A 25,274-nucleotide genomic window follows, 5' to 3' on the forward strand; every position below is an offset into this window, starting at 1 on the left:
CAGTTTAACGTAAATACGTAAGTCTAAACTAGTAAGATTAGACAAATGGTGTACTTCAAAAATCAAAAATAAATTCTGCCCGATTTTTTTAACAAAAACCTCAAAATACCCCTTTCGGCAAAATCGGCATTTTTTAGTAAATTTACTGTAGAGGCTATAAATTGTTGGGTGAAAAATTTGTTTGCATGGGCTTAGGAGACTTGTGGAGTAAAAAAAACTTTGAAAAATTTGAACTCGATGAAAAATTGCCTTTTTTGAAGTACATATAGCACCATGTCAACTTATACTCAAATTTCACTTAAAAAGCATCTGCCGCCGAGCGGACATTCTAGGGCCCTTAACCTCAATCTTACTAACACCTCAGCTATAAACAATTCAAATTTAAAAGAGATATCTCTACCCGTTCTCAATGGGCATATCTTTACTATTTTTTTTTTCGATTTCTCCCACTGTGCAACGCCTGCCACAGGATACATTGCGCTACCGTGAAAAAGATAAAGTACAACTATATTTATTGAATTAATTTTTGCGACGAACGCTTTCCACATTTAACTTTTGCCGGCCTTTTAATGGCAAATAAAATATTTCGCTACATTTTGCGTATTGCCAACACTATAACTTGTGCTCCAACACTTTCCAACGTTGAAAATTGCCCCAGCCTTGCATTTGGTGGTAGTAAAAGCAATAGAATTTTCCTTCTTTTTGCGCATTGGCAAAAATGAAAAACATATGCTCGAACACAGCGCCACCAACCACATTAACTTTGGATCGTATGTGGAAGTGGAAACGAGCTCTCACTGCGCCAGCGCTTTATGTCACTCAATTACTCACACACCTTTATTTAGACACACACAGTCTCTTGCCAAGTTGTAGATGTTCTTCCTCCTCACTCGTGTCACGAGTGCCGCAGCATTAAGAACACATTTCGATAGCCGCGAAAATACGTCGTAAAGCAAACATCCCAATTCGGCTGGAAATTAATTTGTGACACTCGCTTTAATTGAAATCAATTGAAACGTGAATGTGCTCTTGCACCGTCTACTCTTCCAATTATTTGGTGGTCTGTCTCATCTCGAAAGCAAAACGAATCGAATTAGGACGAACTACAACCACGGATAAGGCATACAAAAGCCATTTCAACAGAATTTTGTTTATTTGTTTGCGGACGATAAAAATAAACGCGAGTACAAGTACGACAACACAACCAATTAGAATCGACCCCACCTCCCACATCCACCCCCTGCATCAAGCATCAGCAGCAGGCAAAGTAAAATTCTTCATACGATTTTCGTTTGCGAAGCGCTCATCAGCAAAGTTTTTTTTTGTCTACTCTCGGTAAAAACAACGGCCTCGATTTTTTTTAACGACGAAATTGGGAGAATTTTTATCACTTATCCAAATATTGGGGTTATGTTTTTTGACGTCTTTGTTACCATAGTCAAGTAATCAAACCGATTCCATTTGGACTTTGGCTAGATTTAGAGTAGACGCCCAGTCACAGATTGATATGAACAAAATGGGCATCTCTACAGACCCCGCACTACTCGATGTCGAACTGCCACACACTTTGATTGAATCGCCATCGGTTTCAACATTTATGCCCGAGGAAGAGGCATCCATCTGTCCACTGTTGTCGTCAAACACAAACGGCTCCACAACACCAATGACTTTCTCGCATCCCCTCACGCCGTGCATCGACAACGACAATGACAGCAACACTTCGGCCAATTTGTGTAATGAGGACGGCAAGGTCGAAACAAGTTCATCCTCTGGCAGTAGTTCTGGAATTGGAATGAGTGTGCCGGATGCCACCTCCACCACGCTCTTTAATAAACACTCTTACAAACATTTGCAAAACAATAACAGCTCAACCCAGGTAAATAATACACACTCCCTAATACGCAACTGTGGGTTAGGAATTGCCGAAACCCAACTCGGAGCATAGTTTAAGACAAAATGTTTATGACAGTTTCGTACACCTTTCAGCAGTGCTTCACTGTGCTAAACTTGTTGTGGCTAAATCTGCCGACATCTTGAACTAGCCAATGTGAATAGCAACTATAGAATTGTTTTATAACTTTGTAACTGTTCACAGCCCACTTTTTAGTTCAAGTGTTAAATGATGAAAGCAATCCAATCAAATCAAATCAAAAGTAGCCGTATATAAATCGATGCACCGATGCAACTTCTAAAACCTCTCGAAACTTTATTCATTCGCCAATACGGTTTTGGTATGCCCTCCACCATAGGATAGGGGTAAGCTCCTTCGTCATTCCGTTGATAATACACCTACATATTGATCCGACCCCCAATAAAGTATATATGTTCTTGATTTACTTGACACTCTAAGTCGATTTAGAAATTTTGCACAAATATTTTTTATTAGTGTATGTGGGTTGGGATAGCTGATATAGCTGCCATATAAACCGATCTCGGATCTTGACTTGTTGAGCATCTAGAGAGCGCAATTTTTATTCGCTTGGCTGAAATTTTGCATAAAGTGTTTGGTTTTGAGTTCTAACAATAACGCCATGTGTGGACCTAATTGATCCATAACCTAATAAAGCTGCCATATAAACCGATCGCCCAATTTGACTTCTTGAGTCTGGTATGTCTTAATGACTTTTAATTGTCATGACAAGTATAGTCCATATCGGTCAGCTATATCAAAACATGGACCGATTTGGACTGTTTACAATCCCAACCGACCTACGCCAATAAAAAGTATTTGTGCAAAATTTCAAGTGGCTAGCTTTACTTCTTCGCAAGTAAGCGTGCTTTCGACAGACATACGACTTAAAATAACAAGACAATCAAGAATATATATACTTTATGGGGTCTCAGATGCATATTTCGAGGTGTTACAAACAGAATGGCGAAATTAGTATACCCCCATCCTATGGTGGAGGGTATAAAAAGTAATCTGAAATCACCATAGGAGTGGCGACAAAATGTCCCCTTGTGATGTACTCTAAAAAAAAGTGACCCCACATGAATAAAAATTTAACAAATGGTAGTCAAAATTAGTATGATTTGGCGCTCGAGATTTTTCTGTCTCGTTTGATATAGGTAATTCCTTATTTTAGATATATGCGAGTGAACCAAAATCTAGTTGAAATTTTGAAGAATTTGGAATATATGAAAAGTTCGTGTGCGTTTTAATACCGAATTCGTACATATTTGTCGTATGGTAATAACCCTCAATTTAATACATACAAAAATTGGAAAATAGTGATGTATTTCTTAAAAATATTTTTTTTTTGTGTTATAAAAATTAATTTTAACGTGTGAAGTATATGCAGAATAATAGGTAAAGACAATAGGTAGCAAACGCGGGAAAGAGCCAGAATCTGTTTGATGAGGGTCGTTAAATAAATAATAATGGCGCCCAGTTTAATTTAAATTTGGTTAATCATTGAGATTTTTTGCATAATGCGTCATAGCATAATACGTTCCGGTGTATCCGGCTTATTTAGGATCAATTTTTTTATTTATTTTTTGTTTTGGGCTGTTTTTATTTCGTACTCTTAAATATTTCAATGATGGATTAGCGATTAGGCACATTGAGCTGAAATTGTTCCTTTTAAAATTTTGAGAGGTATTTATTTTTTTTGTTGTGTTCGTTTTTGATGCTTGTGACGATTCTCAGTTCTGTTTAGAAGCGGAATTTTACTTGCAGGATCAATCGCCTAGTTATTTAAGTTTTATTTTATCAGTTGTCTTATTTATGGTTAGGATTCTTCATGAACGATATATAATTTTTATACCCTCCACCATAAGATGGGGGGTATACTAATTTCGTCATTCTGTTTGTAACTACTCGAAATATTCGTATGTGACCCCATAAAGTATATATATTCTTGATCGTCGCGACATTTTATGTCGATCTAGCCATGTCCGTCCGTCTTTCCGTCCGTCCGTCTGTCTGTTGAAAGCACGCTAACTTCCGAAGGAGTAAAGCTAGCCGCTTGAAATTTTGCACAAATATTTCTTATTAGTGTAGGTCGGTTGGTATTGTAAATGGGCCATATCGGTCCATGTTTTGATATAGCTGCCATATAAACCGATCTTGGGTCTTGACTTCTTGAGCCTCTAGAGTGCGCATTTCTTATCCGATTGGGATGAAATTTTGCACGACGTGTTTTGTTATGATATCCAACAACTGTGCCAAGTATGGTTCAAATCGGTCCATAACCTGATATAGCTGCCATATAAACCGATCTTGGGTCTTGACTTCTTGAGCCTCTAGAGTGCGCAATTCTTATCCGATTGGAATGGAATTTTGCACGACGTGTTTTGTTTTGATACCCAACAACAGTGCCAAGTATGGTTTAAATCGGTTCATAACCTGATATAGCTGCCATATAAACCGATCTGGGATCTTGATTTCTTGACCCCTAGAGGTCGCAATTATTATCCGATATGCCTGAAATTTTGTACGACGTATCCTCTCATGACCATCAACAAACGTGTTTATTATGTTCTGAATCGGTCTATAGCCCGATACAGATCCCATATAAATCGTTCTCTCTATTTTACTTCGTGAGCCCCAATGGGCGCAATTCTTATACGAATTGGCTGAAATTTTACACAGGTCTCCAACATATAATTTAATTGTGGTCCGAACCGGACCATATCTTGATATCGTTTTAATAGCAGAGCAACTCTTTTCTTATATCCTTTTTTGCCTAAGAAGAGATGCCGGGAAAAGAACTCGGCAAATGCGATCCATGGTGGAGGGTATATAAGATTCGGCCCCGCCGAACTTAGCACGCTTTTACTTGTTTTTATTATTTTCAATATTATCATATTAACCGAAATGATTATGCTTTTGACCAAATTCTTTCATGAGTTGGAGTGACTACTAGAAATCAAGCACTCAGACGCCAGAATCAGCCTTCCACATCGCAAACAAATGCACGAGGTACGGAATTGAGAACTATGTTGAATGAATCAATTAGGGATTTGTGGTCTGAATTGGTTGAGGGATTTGAACCATGATGGGGAACATGAATGCGAATACACATAGAGCTACAGATTGATCCGCAAATGGGCTGGAGTTAGGATATGCAAATTCTGTTGCAGCCATAGGAAATACAAGATCTGGTGGATCTTCAAGTAATTTGGACACAGACAAGGTATTAGGTATAATCAAAAATTGGCGAATTAAATTTACAGGATTTTCAAATAATATATCGGTAGATGAATTTATTTACCGAATCAATGCGCTTACGTCAAATAACCTCGGAGGTGACTTTTAATTACTAGGAAGACAAGCCCATGTTTTATCCGATGGTAAGGCTCTGGACTGGTACTGGAGATACCATCGCACACAAGATAATATTGATTGACAGTCATTGACAGAGACTCTGAAGGCACAATACAAAGACGACATAAGTGATTATGACGTCTTAGACGATATAAGGAAGCGCAAACAGAAGGCTGACGAAAGAATTGATGACTATGTGGACATTATATCATTAATGACCGATAGGTTGAGATACCCTCTTTCAGACAGAGATATCTGTGAGACTGTTTTACGTGTTTGAGACCCGAGATTCGTCATAAACTATTGCATATGCAGATAACAAGTGGGTCACAACTTAGAAGAGAAATAAGGAAACACGAAAAGTTTATGCAAGAAGTGGGCTGACAGATTTAAATGATAGTCAGCAAGGAAGGGCGGGACACGGCTATTGATGAAGAAAGAATTCCACCTTAATTTCTTCATCCATACCTAACTACATTTCGGTTATATAAAATGGTCATCACTAACTCTTTTTTTATAGCTACCTACAACTTATTTGATTTTGTAATTGACCGAGGTTTGTCTCTTTGAGCAAGAACGAGACAATAGGTAGCAAACGCGGGAAAGAGACAGAATCTGTTTGATGAGGGTCGTTACACCATGTAGACCGATCTGGGATTTATAATTTTTAAGCCTCCAGAGGGTGCAATTATTATTAGATTTGGCTAAAATTTTGTACAACAGCTTCTCCCATGACCTTTAACATACGTGTCAAATATGGTCTGAATAGGTCTATAGCCTGATACAGCTCCCATATAAACCGATCTTCTTGAAGCCCTAAAGAGCGCAATTCTTATTCGAATTCAGCGCCCAGCCAAGCATACAAAAAACATAAAAACAAACAACAACAATCTTACACTTTGGAGCTGCGATTAGTAACCCTTGACGATAAATTGATTTCAACCACATACAGTAAACGGAGTCTATGTCTCCGTCTATATAATGCCAGACAAGACAAATTCATCTTCAAAGAAACACCCAAAATTATCAAACATTTTTTGACAAGAAGTTATTATCTACTTTTCTAAATTTCATGTAAAAAATATTAAATTAGGATTATTGTGATCATAATTTGTCACCTTTTATGAGTTTAAACATAAACAATCGACCACGCACAATTAAAGGTTAATTTTATGTGGGTAAGAAATTCTTAAAAACTTAATTAGTTAATCATAACAAAACATGCTGACTATTTGTAAATAAAATATGCTATTGAAAATGTCTTTAAAGTGCATTCACATATTTAAAGGTTCATGCATGCCTTTTTTCATTCCAAACTAACAAAAAAATTTATATTAAACATGATCTTACAACATGGTGGATTTCATACTGACGTGTCCCCAAAATCTCAAAAATAGTAACAAGCTTCAGTAGAAATTTGCTACAAAATTTTTTTCCATACAATTTTTGCTTTTTTACAAGTATGTATGGATGTAATTTTCCCTTCTGGGAGTACTTTTGGACGTGAGTTTAATTTTTGTGAACTGGTGGCAAGGGAGAATTTTTAGGCATTTTCCATGCCCGTTTTAAGTAAATGAACTAATTGAAATTTCTTTGGTAATAGGATATGTTCCCGTAGTTTAGCAAATTTTCAGAAAAGAACATTGTCATAAAGCGAAATAAAATTTTTATACCAACTTTGGGTAAATTTTGTCCCTTAAACTTATGTCATGAGACCAACAATGTACGCAGCTATTCCTCTGCATGCTGCTTATCTATACTGATTACATTTTTGTCACAATTTTGAAGATTCGAGTCAACATTACCTTTTATATTCCCGTATTTTTCTTTCCTTTATATAAAGGATTTTTCATTTTAAATCCTTAACTTTGCGTCTTGTTACTAAAGACAAAAATCTAAGATGAAGGTCAAAATATTCTTGAAAGTTAGGAAATTGACTTTGGGACAAGACAATAGTGTACCGCAATCAAAGACGCAAAATAGCCTTACAAATAGGAGCGTCTTTAGATGTTGAGTTTTTTAGTGTCTTGTGCGAAACTTAATTTGGTCCTAAAATAATTCATACAATGGGATAATGTCCGGCTGCAGGCCATGGGGTACACAGAAAAAACCATAATTTTTAAAGTAAGGTAGGTAATAGCATTTGACTGGTATCCTAGATCGCGATTTCGTTCGGTACTACCCAACTCGTCGATAGCATTTGTCGAAAAAGTATGCCTTCTATGCTCTTACGAGTATTTTCACTTTAAGCGCAGCAAGGAAAAAAATTATTTCACTTCATGTGTTTCTACCAAATGAATACATCCAACTTTTACAAACAAACACACTTGCCCAACTGCTACTCTAAGTAATCGTCGATTGCCATAAGAGTAAGTTTTCAATGTAAGCCTCCCGTTCATTCACATGTCTTGCGCTAAATTTATTTGGTCTTGAAATAGTTCATACAAAAATATTACTTAGAGTAGCAGATGGGCAATTGTGTTTATAATCGTTGGATGTCTTCATTTGGTGACTTGGAAGTACTCTTAAGAGCATAGTTTGAACCTAGAAGACATATCTTTTTGACAAATCCTACCGACGAGTTTGGGTGGTTCCAAAATTATTATTATAAACATCTTTTGCAAAACTCTTTTGTTCTTCGAACGGCGATCGCCCAACGGTTGATGCTGCCAGTGGTGTTTTGTGTATAGACAGTGACCTACACCACATGCGACGTGCCTTTCGTCTGGTTTGCATTAAAGCATTGGTACGTTAAAACACTGAAAGAACAAAATTCAGTTGTTTGTAGGGCAAGAAATAGATATACACATAGCCCATAAAGTCTGCGTTCGCCTGACAAACTTTTATGATTGGTTAAAGAACACAAAATAAAATTATAAATCAAATCAACTCTTTTACATAAATTGGGTTGCTCAAAAAGTAATTGCGGATTTTTTAAAAGAAAGTAAATGCATTTTTAATAAAACTTAGAATGAATTTTAATCAAATATATAATTGCCATTTTGTTCGATAACCTTTTGCCATCTTCCTGGCAAATTTAGTATTTCACGCTCATAGAACTTAGCAAAAAACTGAACCAAGTGCGATTTTATAGCCTCATCATTGCCGAAAGTTTTACCATTTCTGCAAAGATCGAAATAAATGGTAGTCTGATGGTGTAAGGTCAGGGCTATATGGTGGATGCATCAAAAGTTCCCAGCCAAGCTCACTCAGTTTTTGGCGAGTGACCAAAGATGTGTGCGGTCTAGCGTTGTCCTGGTGGAATATGACACCTTTACGATTGACCAATTCTGGTCGCTTCTCCTTGATGACAGTAAACATCCGAATTAATCGTTTGGTTCCTTGGAAGCAGCTCAAAATATACCACACCCTTCCAATCCCACCAAACAGACAGCATAACCTTCTTTTGGTGGATATCAGCCTTTGAAGTGTTTTGAGCTGGTTCACCATGCTTGGACCATGATCGTTTTCGACTAACGTTGTTGTAAACAATCCATTTTTCATCTCCAGTTATGATTCGTTTTAAAAACGGATCGAATTCATTGCGTTTAAGGTGCATATCACAAGCGTTGATTCGGTTTGTTAAATGAATTTCTTTCAATACATGTGGTACCCAAATATCAAGCTTTTTCACCAGTCCAAGACTTTTTATGTGATTATGAACGGTTGATTTTGGTATATTTAACTTCTCTCCTATCTCACGCTCAGTTACATGACGATCTAATTCGATTAATGCTTTGATTTGGTCATCATCAACTTCATTTGGCCGACCTGAAAAATCCGCAATTACTTTTTGAGCAACCCAATATTTTTTCTTCATATTCCTAACATTAAAAAACAAAAACAAAATTCTAAGTTTGGTTAAGCACTTTTACTCTAGATTGATTTAAATATGATAACAATTAAATATAAACACCACAAAGTCTGCGTTCAATAATTAAAAATAAACAAAAGAGTTATTTAAACACAAAATAAAAACATATTAACACATTCCTAATATTTGGTAGGATAGCCACGTTGTTTAAAGACTGCACTTAGTCTATTTGGCATGGAGTTTACCAACTTCTCTGTTTCCTCAGATGTTATTTTCGCCCATTCTGCCTGCATGACACTTCGTAACATCTCCTTGCTGGTTATAATGTGCTGACGAATTTTTTTCCAATAGATCCCAAAGATGCTCAATGGGGTTGAGATCTGGTGATTGGGGTGGTGTTTTAAGTTACTTTTGAGTGTTATATAGAAGCCAAAGCCTAACAACCTCCGATGTATGCTTTGGATCGTTATCTTGTTGGAACCAAAATGTCGTTGCTAACCCTAGTTTAGCAGCGCTTGGTTTAAATTTTTTTTTTCAAAATATTGAGATTCTAATTCTAATTGACCCACTCCACTAGCAGCCATACACCCCCACACCATAACTCCACCACCAACGTGCTTCACCATTCCAACTAAATTTTGGTTTTCCAGCTCAGTCCCGGACTTGCGCCACACTATTTGCCGACCTTTAATGCCAAAAATACAGAATTTGCTCTCGTCGGAGTAAATAATTTGTTTCCAGAATTCAGAAGGCTTATTGATAAAAGTATTAGCGAATGCAATCCGCTTTTGTCTGTTTATGACTGAAATATACGGCTTTCATCGAGCAACTCTTCCATGAAATCCAGCTCTATGTAATATTTTTCTGGCAGTTTCGGCACAGATGCTTTTTTTAAACATTATTTTAATATTTTCAACAATTTTGGTTGATGTTGTACGAGGGTTGTTGTCTGCCATATTAATCACTTTGCGCTCTTCTCTAATGGATAATTTTTTGGACGCCCAAGCCGAGGCTTTGATGTTATAATGTCGGTTTCTTTGTAATTATTAATTACGCGCTGGACAGAAGAATACGTTCTTCTAACTGTTCCACCAATATTTCTAAAGCTTTGTCCTTCTTTCTTTAGTTTCCATGTCTCCAAATTTATTAATTAACAAAAAAACACGTGTAACTATCACTTGTTATGATAATGAACTGAAACTGATCAAAAATAAGAACAAGCATCATAAAAAGTAACGGTACTTTCGAAGTAAACAAAGTGAACGCAGACTTTTTGGTTGTCATAATTTCTTCTTATGAGACAAAAGTGCCGTTAGAACAAAAAAGCAAAAGCAAACTTGTATTTTTGTTTTTGTTTTCTAATTTAAGAAATATAAAGAAACAACATATACAACAAAACTTAACTGGACTATGTGTATATGGCCCAAGATATAATTATATATAAGGCCAGATACAATTATATCCAATGCCAGATATAGTTATATCTAGCATATCTTTTTGGATATATTTCTATACAGCAGATATAATTATATATTGTCCCATATCCAGTTATATCTACTACCAAATATAGTTGTATATGGCATCAGATATAATTGGAAATTGCAGATCCATTTGGATCTAATTAGATCTAACTTTATCTCATCCCAGATACATTGGATCTGACGATATCAATCTTTTTTTACTCGGGCAGCCGTATTTGTATGAGATGCAAATTAATAAATCCGCTCAGATCAAATCGCTCAATGTTAGTAGTGTACCGATTCTCACGAAATGTTGACTCAAAGATTCTGTAATGTCTCCCGACGTAATTAGCGAATTTCATAGAAATAGGTTATGTTTTTAATATAGCTCCCATTAGGGACGTAGCCAGGGGGAGGGTAGTTTTTTAAAGACCAGGTTAGGTTAGGTTAGGCTGAAAAGAGGGTGCGAATATTAATCCGCCCCATGCCACTATGGACATACACCTAGGCCAGTAATCGGCTTGTTGTACGCTCTAAAATCTCAAAAGTAACTTCAAAAGAGAAAACTTTATTAAATTCCGAGCTATTGTTTTCCATACCTCGCCCCGTAGTTGGTTCATGTCTTCCCCAATTAAGTACCGGTATCTGCTATCCGCAAAAGCCGGGCAATGACGTAGGATATACTCCAAAGCCTCATCATCTTCCCCACATGCTATCACTTGCCGTATCGATTTTGCATATGTGTCATTTTATGGTACCAAAAACTATACAAACCTCCTTTTACTTCCTTTCAGTAATAGCCTCGTTCTCTCACGATCTGGATCACCCCATAGGATTTTCGCCGTCCTACCGACTGTTTCGCTTTTCCTTAGTGTTACAAGCGCGTTCGTCGCCCACGCTCGGACTGCGTTAAGCCGAAAGGCTTCGGGTTAACCAAGTTTTTTGACGGCAGTCCTCCGGTCTTCACTGCCAAATCGTCTGCCCTTTCATTCCCCCTTACTCCGTTATGGCCTGACATTCAAACGATGCGGATTTTGCCATCCTCAGAAAGGATGTTAATCTCCTTCTTACACTGCAAGACTGTTCGTGACCTTACCGTCCTGGTTGTTATTGCCCTTATGGCAATTTTACTGTCGGTAAAGATGTTCAGACTTGACGTCCCCGCGTTAGCACCACATCACTTCACGCATTCCGTGATCGCCCGGATCTCCGCCTGCAGGTCCGATCGGAAACCTCTTCCCTTCCTTCCAGGTTTCCTATCGTCGCCTCGATTATACCGCGGTGGTATGAGCTGCTCCCATCCTCAATCCATTCTCCCATCGCCTTAAGTCTCATAGCCTCACACTTAATCGATGGGTCGAATATCGAGAATAGTCTCCAGTGCCTTAGGGGCTGGTGCCCTTATCGCTCCTCCTATACCAAGACAAGATGTTCTCTGAACTTGTTGCATGGTTCGCAACGTTGCCATTCTTCCCCACAGCAGTCAACCAAACTATTGAGGCGTAAGTAAGTATTGGTCTAATCACGATTCTGTAGAGCCAGTGGACTATCCTCGTATTCAGGCCTCATTTCAAGCCTTCGGCCCGTCAACATAGTGCCCAACATCTGCGAGCCTTCTCAGTACGCTCCTGAATGTGACACTTCCAATTAAATTTCGTATCCGAGATCACTCCTAAATATTTTACTTTATCTGATATCGAAATCGTTTTACTGAGGAAACGTGGTGCGTCAAATTGGTCCACCTTCGTCTTTCTAGTAAACAAGCTTATTTAAGTCTTCTGGGTCTATCCCAGTCATATGCCATATACAAGACCTTTTCGGCACTTCTGCTGGTTCGGATCCTTACATCTTAAAAGCATTATAACATCTTCTGCGTAGCATATGGGTTCAAATCCCTCCTCAGTCAGCATCCATAACAAGTTATTTATGGTAGTCATCCAAAGGAGTGGCGATATTAATGTCATGGGACCCGCAATTTATCCTGTTCCTCAGCATATAGTTAATGCAGTCTCTAAGGACCCGGTTCACCCGGTACTGGTCAAAGGATTGGATCAATGTGTCGGTCCGCACGTTGTTAAACGCCCCCTCGTAAATACAAACCGCCAATGTGTACGTCTTGGCATCGAAATATTTCTACTTTATGCACAACCTCGTGCAGGACAGTCTCCACCGACTTTCCCCCTGACATAGGCATGCGGTTTGTATTTGAGCAATTCGCTGTAGGTCTTACTCTTTATCATGGAATCCGCATTGCGTTTCATGGTTTTTAGTAGAAAGGACGTAAGGGTTATAGGTCTGTAGGCCTTTGGTGTCGCATAACTTGCCTTGCAGGTCTTGAGTATAAATGCCATACTTGCGTATAAATATAAGTATATGAGTATAGGTAAGTCCCAGTCAGATAGTCTGCCTCCTCTGTTGTAACGCAGGAAATATTTCACCAGGTACGGGTGACGTAAAAGGTTTAAAGCTCCTCAAGGCTTCCTTTACTATAAATTCTGTAATGATAAGCCTTCGATCAATCTCGTTATTCCGGTGTCGCCGTGAGTCCCGCCGTATTCTGTGGAAAATACGTTTCTAAGAAGCCTCAACATATCCTACGTTATCTCTGCTCTCACTTCCATGTCGTCTATTAACGTTTCAGTTTCGACATAATTTTTGGGAGAAACTTTTTCATCTTGGCGGCGTCATTTACGATATCGACCTGGTCGCAGAAAATTTTCCAGAAGGCACGTTTCGCCTAAAGTCTGCGGACCTCTTTCCCAATGTTGCTGATCTCCCCGGTCATCCATGGTTTTACTTGTGGTGATTTCCTTTCTCGAAGAAGGCAACTATCTTCGAAAGACTCCACTAGTGCGGTCGTAATCCTGTGGACATTGTCGTCAATGTCTTCTATGCTCGGACAATCTAAATCATTTTTCCCAAGTCTTCTTCTGAGTAGTCTTCCGAATTTTAGCCAGATGGTTTTCAACTTATTACGGAAGCTTATCGGATTTGGCGCTGGCCGTACTATTCTAAACCTAATGTAGCGATGGTCGGATAAGGAATGCTCCATGGAGACCCTCCAATCCTGTATCTCGTCGATTAGATTCTCTGAATTTATCCAATTATGGTCCGTTTTAGACCACATTCAGCATAAAAGTGTAGGAGTCTACCAGAACTCACTGTTACAAATTGCATCATATTATAAACTATCACATTATAAACTAGTGGTTGGCTGAGTTGGTGGCGCATTTGACTAGCAGACGAGAGGCCCATGTGCAAACCCTACTGGCGGCAAAAAGTAAAGGTAGCACTAATATGAGAAAATGGTAAAAAATTAGAGTTATATAAAAACCATCAACATTTTAAATGAAAAATAAAAAAAAAAAAAAAAACAAAAACAAAAAGAAGTAAAAGCGTGCTAAGTTCGGTCGGGCCGAATCTTATATACCCTCCTCCATGGATCGCATTTGTCGAGTTCTTTTCCCGGCATCTCTTCTTAAGCAAAAAAGGATAAAAGGAAAGTTTTTCTGTGCTATTAGAGCGATTTCAAGATATGGTCCGGTTCGGACCACAATTAAATTATATGTTGGAGACTTGTGTAAAATGTCAGCCAATTCGAAAAAAAATTGCGCCCTTTGGGGGCTCAAGAAGTAAAATAGAGAGATCGATTTATATGGGAGCTGTATCAGGCTATAGACCGACTCAGACCATTATAAACCCGTATGTTGATGGTCATGAGAGGATCCGTCGCACAAAATTTCAGGCAAATCGGATAATAGTTGCGACCTCTAGAGGCTCAAGAAGTTAAGACCCAAGATCGGTTTATATGGCGGCTATATCAGGTTTTACACCGATTTGAATCATACTTGGCACAGTTGTTGGATATCATAACAAACCACGTCGTGCAAAATTTCATTCCAATTGGATAAGAATAGCGCCCCCTAGAGGCTCAAGAAGTCAAGACCCAAGATCGGTTTATAGGGCATCTATATCAAAACATGGACCGATATAGCCCATTTACAATCCCAACCGGCCTACACTAATAAGAAGTATTTGTGCAAAATTTCAAGCAGCTAGCTTTACTCCTTCAAAAGTTAGTGTGCTTTCAACAAACAGACGGACGGACATGGCTAGATCGACATAAAATGTCACGACGATCAAGAATATATATACTTTATGGGGTCTCAGACGAATATTTTGAGTAGTTACAAACAGAATGACGAATCTAGTATACCCCCATCCTATGGTGGAGGGTATAAAAAGTCAGCAATTTTTTTTTAATTTGAAGATTTTATATCTAGGACAAATTCGAGATACAGTTGTATCAAATTGTATCCAATTAGATCTAATTTTATACAATTAAATCCAATTATATATAACCAATTTTTGGATCCAATTGTATCTGATGCCAGATACCAATTTTTTTCTCGGGATCTCTCAACATGTAAAAAATTATTTTTTGGACTAAATGATTTTGCAAAAATGAACATAAAATAAGAAAACTTAAATGTCTTTTAATCGTTTTATCAAAAATAATCATTGTTTAAATAAAAGCAGAAAAACGATGCGTATAACCCCGCGGATGTTCACTCGTTGCTGTATCAACGACTGAAACAAAAAAAATAAAAACAAGTAAAAGCGTGCTAAGTTCGGCCGGGCCGAATCTTATATACCCTCCACCATGGATCGCATTTTTCGAGTTCTCTTCCCGGCATCTCTTCTTAGGCAGAAAAGGATATAAGAAATGAGTTGCTCTGCTATTAAAACGATATCAAGATATGGTCCGATTCGGACCACAATTAAATTATATGTTGGAGACCTGTGTAAAATTTCAGCCAATTCGTATAAGAATTGGGCCCATTGGGGCTCACGAAGTAAAATAGAGAGAACGATTTATATGGGATCTGTATCGGGCTATAGACCGATTCAGACCATAATAAACACGTTTGTTGATGGTCATGAGAGGATCCATCGTACAAAATTTCAGGCATATCGGATAATAATTGCGACCTCTAGGGGTCAAGAAGTCAAGATCCCAGATCGGTTTATATGGCAGCTATATCAACCGTACTTGGCACAGTTGTTGGATATTATAACGAAATACTTCGGGCAAAAATTCATTCAAATCGGATAAGAATTGTTCCCTCTAGAGGCTCAACAAGTCAAGACCCAAGATCGGTTTATATGGCAGCTATATCAGGTTATGGACCAATTTGAACCATACTTGGCACAGTTGTTGGATATCATAACAAAACACGTCGTACAAAATGTCATTTCAATCGGATAAGAATTGCGCACTCTAGAGGCTCAAGAAGTCAAGACCCAAGATCGGTTTATATGGCAGCTATATCAGGTTATGGACCGATTTCAACCATACTTGGCACAGTTGTTGGACATAATAACAAAACACGTCGTGCAAAATTTCATTCTGATCGGATAAGAATTGCGCACGCTAGACGCTCAAGAAGTCAAGACCCAAGATCGGTTTATATGGCAGCTATATCAGGTTATGGACCGATTTAAACCATACTTGACACAGTTGTTGGATATAATAACAAAACATGTCGTGCAAAATTTCATTCCAATCGGATAAGAATTGCGCACTCTAGAGGCTCAAGAAGTCAAGACCCAAGATCGGTTTATATGGCAGCTATATCAGGTTATAGACCGATTTAAACCATACTTGGCACAGTTGTTGGACATAATAACAAAACACGTCGTGCAAAATTTCATTCTGATCGGATAAGAATTGCGCACGCTAGAGGCTCAAGAAGTCAAGACCCAAGATCGGTTTATATGGCAGCTATATCAGGTTATGGACCGATTTCAACCATACTTGGCACAGTTGTTGGATATAATAACAAAATATGTAGTGCAAAATTTCATTCCAATCGGATAAGAATTGCGGACTCTAGAGGCTCAAGAAGTCAAGACCCAAGATCGGTTTATATGGCAGCTATATCAAAACATGGACCGATATGGCCCATTTACAATACCAACCGACCTACGCTAATAAGAAGTATTTGTGCAAAATTTGAAGCGGCTAGCTTAACTCCTTCGGAAGTTAGCGTGCTTTCGACAGACAGACGGACGGACGGACGGACGGACATGGCTAGATCGACATAAAATGTCACGACGATCAAGAATATATATACTTTATGGGGTCTCAGACGAATATTTCGAGTAGTTACAAACAGAATGACGAAATTAGTATACCTCCATCTTATGGTGGAGGGTATAATATGTGTGTCTTGTTATCAACGCTACCGTAAAGCGCTGGGTATTGCTGTTCTAGGGGCACAAAAGTCAAGTCGTAACACCATTTTAAGTAGGAGCTGTATCGAAGTCTGAACCGATATGAGCCATTTGCAAATGGCCTAAATTTTCAAGGTGATAGCTTATTTCTCTCCATCACCATCGTGATTTAGACAGACAGATGCCAAGTCGATCAAGAATATATCTACTTTATGGGGTCGCAGATCAATACTTCGATGTCGCGACCTTAGCCGCCCTTAAATTGTTAAAATCATTTCCATCTTTAGTACAATAGACTAAAGCCTATCACCAGCATTCACGAATCTAAATGTAGATTAAAATAGGATTATTTGACAGATTTCCTTTATAGAAGTGACAAATAACAAATTTAAAGCCCTCATTAAGTTTTGTGAATACGGCCGTATGTCTATCATAATCATGAGCAATTTATCAACGCGAGATACGATAAGTGCTCCTAAGTTTGGCATGTACCAGTAGTCGACCCATTTATATTTTTAACTCACATAGCATCACAAAGCATAAATAAAACTTTCTGTTTAAAAAAAAATGGTCAACAAACGTCAATACAATCCTCGGCTCTCCTTGTGAACAAAAATATTTGAGCTGAGATTACAGATTACTGCAGAAATTAGCTTTTAGTGAGCGGGTGTCCACCAACAATCTGTCTGGTTTTAGGAAAAAAATTAGTGGAAATATTGAAAGCATAGAAAAATTTAAAATTTTTAATCACAAATAATTTTTAATGGTAAAGGAGAATCAAAGGAACATTTTAGTCATGAAAATTGTTCACAAAATATATTTTTTCGGCATTAGAGTGTGGAAAATGGTTCCTCCGCCCCCTTCAGAAATCGAATAGCAGATAGGTTTATAAGGAATATATATTTATATTGCGCAATATATTGTCCGATGTAGCTCATCTTCGAAATTTCCCCGCCCATGAACGAAATCATAGTCTGTACAATGTGGAGGTCTCTGTGGCACAGAAGTTAATTGTGCGCCTATGAATCTCAATCTCCGGGTTCGAATCCTGGCGAAGAAATACAAAAATTACAATAGTACAGAATATTTTTTTAGCCAGTATGGGGTTCAGTTCGATTATAGAGGCCCATTTTCGAACTACATCTTTATACAGCCCCTTTATAACCCATTACCCAGTTTACCGTCTTCAGCTCACAAAAGGAATATTTTTACACAATTTGTTTGAAATTTCCAAAAATATGTTATATTAGAAACCCTTTTATTCAAAATTGGTCTATATTGTATCATAGTTTGATTAAGCTGCCACATATACGGATCTTGGAATTTAAAGTTTTGAGCATATAAAAGACGAATTTTTTAGCCAATTTCACGAAATTTTGCATGAATGCGTTGTAGAGAAAGGGGTATTATTATACCCTCTATATTCGCGTCGAATACGATCCATATCGCACCGTATTTGGATGAATCTTCTATATATGTATATACCTCTCGATTGAGCTTCATGGTCTCATAAATGGCTAAGTGTTTAGCCGATTTCCCTGAAATTCGGATTGTTGGGTAATATTGACCTTTCTACATCCTTTCCTAATATAGTCCACACCAAATCCTAGTTGAATATAACTTTTATATATAACGATCTCCAGATAAGAAATATACCAATGATTGTGGCTATTTAATTTTTGGCGCGGGAGAGATTATGAATTTATTTTTTGTTTTTCTGTGTTTTTGCGTTAATTAATATTTAAAGGCTGTAGCGTGATTTCAACAGACAGACGGACAGATATGGATAGATCGTCCTAGATTTTTACGGCGATCAAGAATATATATACTTTAAAGGGTCGGTAATGGATATTTCCACGAGTTGCAAACGGAATGACAAAATGAATATACCCCATCCGTCGGTGGTGGGTATAAAATCGTTTTACAATGAATAGATTACGTTAAAAGATCTTAATACCCACCTTAAGTAAGGAAATTTGTTGAAAGTATATGAGTAGCCAGACTTTTATCTATGAGAGCAAGTTTTATATTACCCTAGCGGTTGTCGCTTGGTCATTTGAGATCAATTGTTTATTTACAATATTTCATCTACCGAGAAAAATTACTGGGCAATTAAGCAAAAGTTTACAACTGCAATGATGTGGAAATCTCTTCGTATTTCTGATTTCTAGTTCTACCACCTTTTCTTATTTTATCTCCACCAAATTAGGAAAGCTTTAGGATTTGTAAAGACATGATGCAAATTATAGCCATTATGCAAATTATAGATCCCAGATCGGTTTATATGGCAGCTTTATCAGGTTATGAACCGATTTGAACCTTATTTGGCACAGTTGTTGGATAACATAACAAAACACTTCGTGCGAAAATTCATTCAAATCGGATAAGAATTGCGGACTCTAGAGGCTCAAGAAGTCAAGACCCAAGATCGGTTTACAATATATGGCAGCTATATCAAAACATGGACCGATATGGCCCATTTACAATACCAACCGACCTACACTAATAAGAAATATTTGTACAAAATTTCAAGCGGCTAGCTTTACTTCTTCGGAAGTTAGTGTACTTTCGACAGACGGACGGACGGACGGACGGATGGATATGGCTATATCGAAATAAAATGTCGCGACGATCAAGAATATATTTATACTTTATGGGGTCTCGGACGAATATTTCGAGTAGTTACAAACAGAATGACGAAATTAGTATACCCCCCATCCTATGGTGGAGGGTATAAAAATAAAAGTGTCGACTACTGGTACATGCCGAACTTAGAAGCACTTACCCTATAAATTTTGTTCGAATGTTGGTCTTAGGTCGGAGATGCGAGTTAAGGCCGGGTTTGGTGACGTTCGTACGTTAAGGTATTAAATAGCACCAAATAGCACGAAAATGTGCACTATTTGCCTGGGGCAAACGGATAGGGCTAGCAGAATGTTCTTGGGCTCAAATTAAAGAGCGTCTAGAAAAAATAAGTCTTGAAATTTTTGGAAAATCGTTGCGGAAGTGGGAGAAGTAGTACGTTTAGTGCCGAAATTGATACTTTGTTTTACGGACTCTGAATTTTAGAACTTAGGTACACTTTGGGTATCTTAATTGAGTGACAATAAGAGTTTGTGGAAATTTGTACATTTGGGTACTAAAAAATTTACCAAAAATTTACGATATGGGTGAACTTTGAACAGGGAGGATAGATAGAGATAGAATATTGAAACTTGACTTAAAACACGACAGCTGGAAAATAATGAAAGTGAAATGAAAAAATTGTACTGGTTACGTGAGAAAACGTTCGTTTAGTAACGCAATTGGTACCATTTGTACTTACTTTACAAATGGATCTGGAGGTCTGAAATTTGGCATGTAAATGATCTACTCACAATTCGTACATTTTGGTACTAAAACTGGTACCATTTGGTGCGTTCTTTGCAAATGGAGCTAGAGGTACGAAATTTTGCATATTGGTAAACTAGTAAATTAATGATGGGTGTTTAAAAGATTTATTCACAATTGTTACATTGAAGTAACAAAATTGTACCATTTGGTACCTTCCTTGTAAATAGAGCTAGAGGTCTGAAATTTGGTATATGGGTACAACTAGCAAATGTATGATGGGTTAATAAATGATCTATTCACAATTCGTACATGTTGGTCCCAAAATTGGTACCATTTGGTATCTTTTTTACAAAATGAAGCTAGAGGTCTGTGATTTGCTATGTAGGTACAACTAGCAACTATATGATGGGTGACTAAATGATATATTCACAATTCGTGCATTTTGGTTCCGAAATTGGTACCACTTGGAAACTTATTTACAGACGAAGCTAGAGGCATGAAATTTGTCACGTCGGTACAATTAGGAAAAATATGATGGGTAACTACATGATCTATTCAAAATTCTTACATTGTGGTACCAAAAAGTGAAAAATGTTACCAAATAGTATATCTTCGCCCACATCGAACGTGAATACAAATCGTACAAGAAGTGGAAAGAAATGTTCTTATTGTGGTGAAATTTAAACCTTGAGAGTATATATTGGGCGACCGAAATGTCTGTTTTTTTGAAATTCGTACGTTTAGGTACCAAACCGTACAAAATAGTATTTTCTTTTGTGGAATGATCTAAAGCTCTGAAATTTGGGATACAGGTAGTGGGCAAGTGGAAGATTTTTTTAAATTCTTACATTTTGCTACTGAAACGTACAAAATGGTACTTTCAATACAGACTGAGCTTTAGCTCTCAAAATTGGGATATAGTTACACTTTAAGAGTAAATACTAGACGACTGGAAAATTTTTTTGAAATTCGTACATTAAGGTACTAAAACGTACAAAATGGTACATATTTTTATATATTGAGCTAAAGCTCTGAAATTGAGAATACAGGTACACCTTGCAAGTATATACAGATTAAGCTTTAACATTTGGGTTACAGGTGTTTCTAAAAAATATATATTGATATTATACGCGAAATGCTAAGGTTTGTATCCATTACGTGTTATTTCATTATAAAAATATTTCCCTTATTATGCACTTAACAGAGACGGCTTCGACAATTGTATCCCATTGCTGCTATGCCAACTTCCAGTAAAATTTCGTTGAACCCATATGGGTAAATGTATAAACTAACAAAATTTCGTAAACCAGTGAGATCCACATCAGAGAAGAGCAGCAAGCCACATTAAATATGAGTGCACACGATAGACATGAAGCGAATGGCACGCTCACACCTTATACCAGCAATCGTTGTTGACGCTTATCACTCTCAAAGGCCAAAACATAAAATGCGCTTTAAATTCATTGAGCTATTGTAAGTGGTTTTTGTCGCTGAGCATAAAATGATTACCAATAGTATTTTGCATTTTAAGCAATACGCATGATGGCTCACATTGAGCGCAAATGAATAGAAGACACGCACACTCAGCTACCTTTCAAAGTTATGAGAGCCGAAATTAATTAAGAAAAGAAAACAATGGAGGTATGTCTGACACTTTTGAACATACGGAGACAGAGACAGCATGTGCGTCACTGATAAAAGCAGTTCTCAACCAAAAATAATAAAGCAAGTGCAAAAAAGCAAAGTTTTGGACTAAATACTAATAAGTACAAGTCAATGCTCAATTATGTATAACAAAATATTGGTCTTTTTAGTAGCTATGTATATCTAAAAATAAACTGATCTGAACCATATACAACATGGATGTCGAAAAGCCTAACATATTGTAGTATAACTATGCTTCTAAACAAAGCTTGGTGTCTCATTTCTCTGCTTTCAGAGTAGCTGCAATGGTATTTGCGGATAATCCACTTTATCGAGCGGAGAGTCCCAGTGAGAGGCCGGGCGGCACCGGCTCTTGCACAAATACAGATCGCCTTTAAATAACCAATGGCCAACCTGTTCCCGCGGCGATCGGTCTTTTGGACAGAAACGAGCTTCAACACTTACAGGAGCTTGACGAGGATCGCAACCTCCACAGTAAAATGTGGCTACAACAGCAATAAGAGCATCTCCGCTTGTAATACTAATCAGTTTTTTGTTTTTAATAAAAATACAAAATGTTTTAATGCAATACAATTCATTTTGTTTCCGCCATTAATCAACTGAAGTAAAAATTTGGAAAATATCTATAATTTATTTTAATTAGGTCAATTAAATATATTTTTGAAAGAATAAAAAAATAAATGCTTATTTCAAATTTTTTTATTAATAACACAAACTGCTTTATAAACTGACAAAAAGTTGGCCCAAACCTTAAGATTTTCCGTATTCGTACGATTTTAGCTATGAAAACGAGCCGAAGAACCAAGACTTTAATGTAAAGATGCTGTCTTTAAATTTAATTTCCTTTTTACTAACGGACACGATCGTCCGCTACACATTTTGATCGCTGATTAATTCTTATTTTACTTCATAGATGTTTTTTTAACCAAAAAAAATGAAACATTCAAAGACGCTCTCATTTGTAAAGCTATTTTGCGTCTTTAACTAAGTTACACTGTTGTCGTGTTTCAAGTTCAATGAACATACTTTCAACGACATTTTAGCCATTTTAAATAACAAGATGCAAAGTTTAGGATTTATAAACCTACCGTTTAAAATAAAAAAGTAAGTAAGGAATGTTCCGTTAAAAAGCTGCAAAATTTATCATCTTTAAATAAAGTTTGCTCATCTTTGGCCTGAATCTTTAATATGAGGACAAACATTTCTTCAGTGTAGGAACGATTTTTAATTGAATATATCACTTTCTTAATTAAATCAAGATTTTAATTTTTTATGTGCATCCGAGTTTCTAGTGTTTGCACCATATTTTTGCGGTCAACGAATAGAAACAGAAGTTTGTTGCTGCAAAAAGTTATCTTAAAGCTATTTTCTTTAATATTTAGATAAACAAATTTCTGGATAAATACTGGATGCAAGCACTACACGTATAGGGTACAAAGTGGTTTCGCCTCTACCCCTAGCTATGGTTTTACAAAAGCGTTTCAAAGGTGTGAATAAGTGTCAGTCTGAGCGACTTACGCATACAGATGCATCTCGCAGATTAGAATGTATTTTGAAAAGCTTAAATTAGCACATTGAACACAAATCGCTTTGATCAAAAAGACAGCAGGCCAGTAGTTTGTGCTGTGGCAGAAAAGTCAATGGAGAGCGAATATGGACAACCAAAACATGGTCACTATTTTTAATCGATATCGAATATTTTAACAGTCAACGGTTTATATGGTAATGACTTCTTGGTTTTCTCTCGTTTTAGGACGCCAATGGACACGGACCCAATGGAAATCTTCAGCTTGGCAAAGACACGCCCTCGTTTGTCTCATGGAATTGGCCCCTTATTAGAAAGTGCACCTTTTTCGTCTTCATGTCCAGCCTCCTGGCAATGTGTGCCGTGGTGGTGGCCATGATTGTTACCCTGCCCAGGGTGTGCAATCCAAAGTAAGTGCTATGGACCAGCAGCCATCACAAACGGTATTAACGCATTCCTATCTTATTTTTAGGACAATGTGGTATCGGGGCAGTGTTTTTTACGAAATTTTTCCGGCCAGTTTTCAAGATTCAGATAATGATGGCATCGGCGATCTACGTGGTGTTGTTAAACGTCTCGACTACATAAAATCTTTGGGTGTCTCAGCTGTTCGCTTGAATTCGATTTTTCCAACGTCTCATTACCCGGAAGACTTTAACCACATTGCCAGTCTAATGGAAGTATCGAAAGTTCTCGGCAATTTGGGGGAGGTACAGCAGCTAAGCCAATCTCTGCATGCTCGCAATATGTCCCTTATATTGGATCTACCCCTATATCCCTTCATCAAAGAGTTAGGCAAGTCAGAAGGAGCAAGTTTGATAAAAGTCTTAGCCAGTACAGCATCCAATACATCAGATACAGAGGATACGACAACAACAACTGCCAGGCCCATTATCACCGTGAATCTGATCACCATGGCCCTTCAACATTGGATCAAGTATGGTGTTAATGGTTTCTACATAAAGGGCTTAGAGCACTTTCCAGATTTGGAAGACATTGAGTACCACTTGGCGGAATGGAAAGACATTCTGGGCAATGAACGAGTCCTCATCATCAGCGAAGAAGTGCTTCAGAGGTTGAACAAGGCGCAGAAGAGTGCCGCATTGCAACATATAGATCTAGTTGATGTCTACTTGAATGTCTTCAATGGCACAATCTATATGGAGGAGCGTTTAAACGACCTCCTTAATTCGGATATAGCCCCCAAAGATCCAGGTGTTTGGATTCACTGGTCACTTGGCAGTGTGGACAAACCAAGAATGGCGCGTGAGGGCGTCAGTTCAAATTTCAGTATAACGGCTACGCTAATGCAACTTATGTTACCGGGTACTCCAAGTATATTCTATGGCGATGAAATAGGTCTGCGTGCGGTAGATGATCATTTGAAAGAGCATAATGAGACTAAGCATTTGCACCACCTGTCTACCATGCAATGGCCTCTCAATTTCACTCAACAATTCACAACAAGAGAAACATTGCCATGGCTGCCAAAGTCCTCGGGAACAAGCTTCGATGACTACACTCTGGTGTCTCGCATGATTGCGCTGCGCGACCGGTCACCTTCCATATACAAAAATGCCATTTGCAAAGGTGATACGGTCCTTCCCAATACGGCCATCAGGCGTAGCGGGGACGATATCCTCATTGTTGAAAGAATTTATCCCAGACGTAATACTTTTGTCTCTGTGTCAAATTTCGGGCAGATTCGAGTGACTCTGGACATGACATCCAAATTTTACAGCGGCATTGTGATGCTGCACGGGAATAATGATAAGATATACTTTAGTGACTTCCAGATTGGACCCACAGAGAGCATTATTGTGAGACTGGACAAGTAGGGCGATAACCTGCTTTCAACTATTTCCATGCCACCGCACATCCTGTACTTAAATTTGTTAAATTGGATATTTTGTTAAATTTCTGTAAGTTGTATAAAAAATAATAAACATTATACTTTAATAGAAAAAATCA

The 25,274-nt window shown here is 37.7% G+C and overlaps 1 protein-coding gene across 2 annotated transcripts; it reads left to right on the forward strand.

Moving 5' to 3' along the window:
• The first annotated feature begins 868 nt into the window (after positions 1–868).
• Positions 869–25,274, forward strand: LOC106091558 (neutral and basic amino acid transport protein rBAT). 2 transcript variants are annotated; one of them, XM_013258109.2, is made up of 3 exons: positions 869–1,876; positions 23,532–23,713; positions 23,776–25,274. In XM_013258109.2, exons 1-3 carry the CDS (start codon positions 1,508–1,510, stop codon positions 25,139–25,141), a joined length of 1,917 nt encoding a protein of 638 aa, XP_013113563.2. In that variant the 5' UTR covers positions 869–1,507; the 3' UTR covers positions 25,142–25,274. The 2 variants fall into 2 exon arrangements, with proteins under 2 accessions (XP_013113563.2, XP_013113564.2); XM_013258110.2 differs by lacking the exon at positions 869–1,876 and adding an exon at positions 23,336–23,449.

Source organism: Stomoxys calcitrans, chromosome 3, assembly GCF_963082655.1.
Source record: "Stomoxys calcitrans chromosome 3, idStoCalc2.1, whole genome shotgun sequence".
In the NCBI taxonomy this organism is placed as follows: Eukaryota; Metazoa; Arthropoda; class Insecta; order Diptera; family Muscidae; genus Stomoxys; species Stomoxys calcitrans.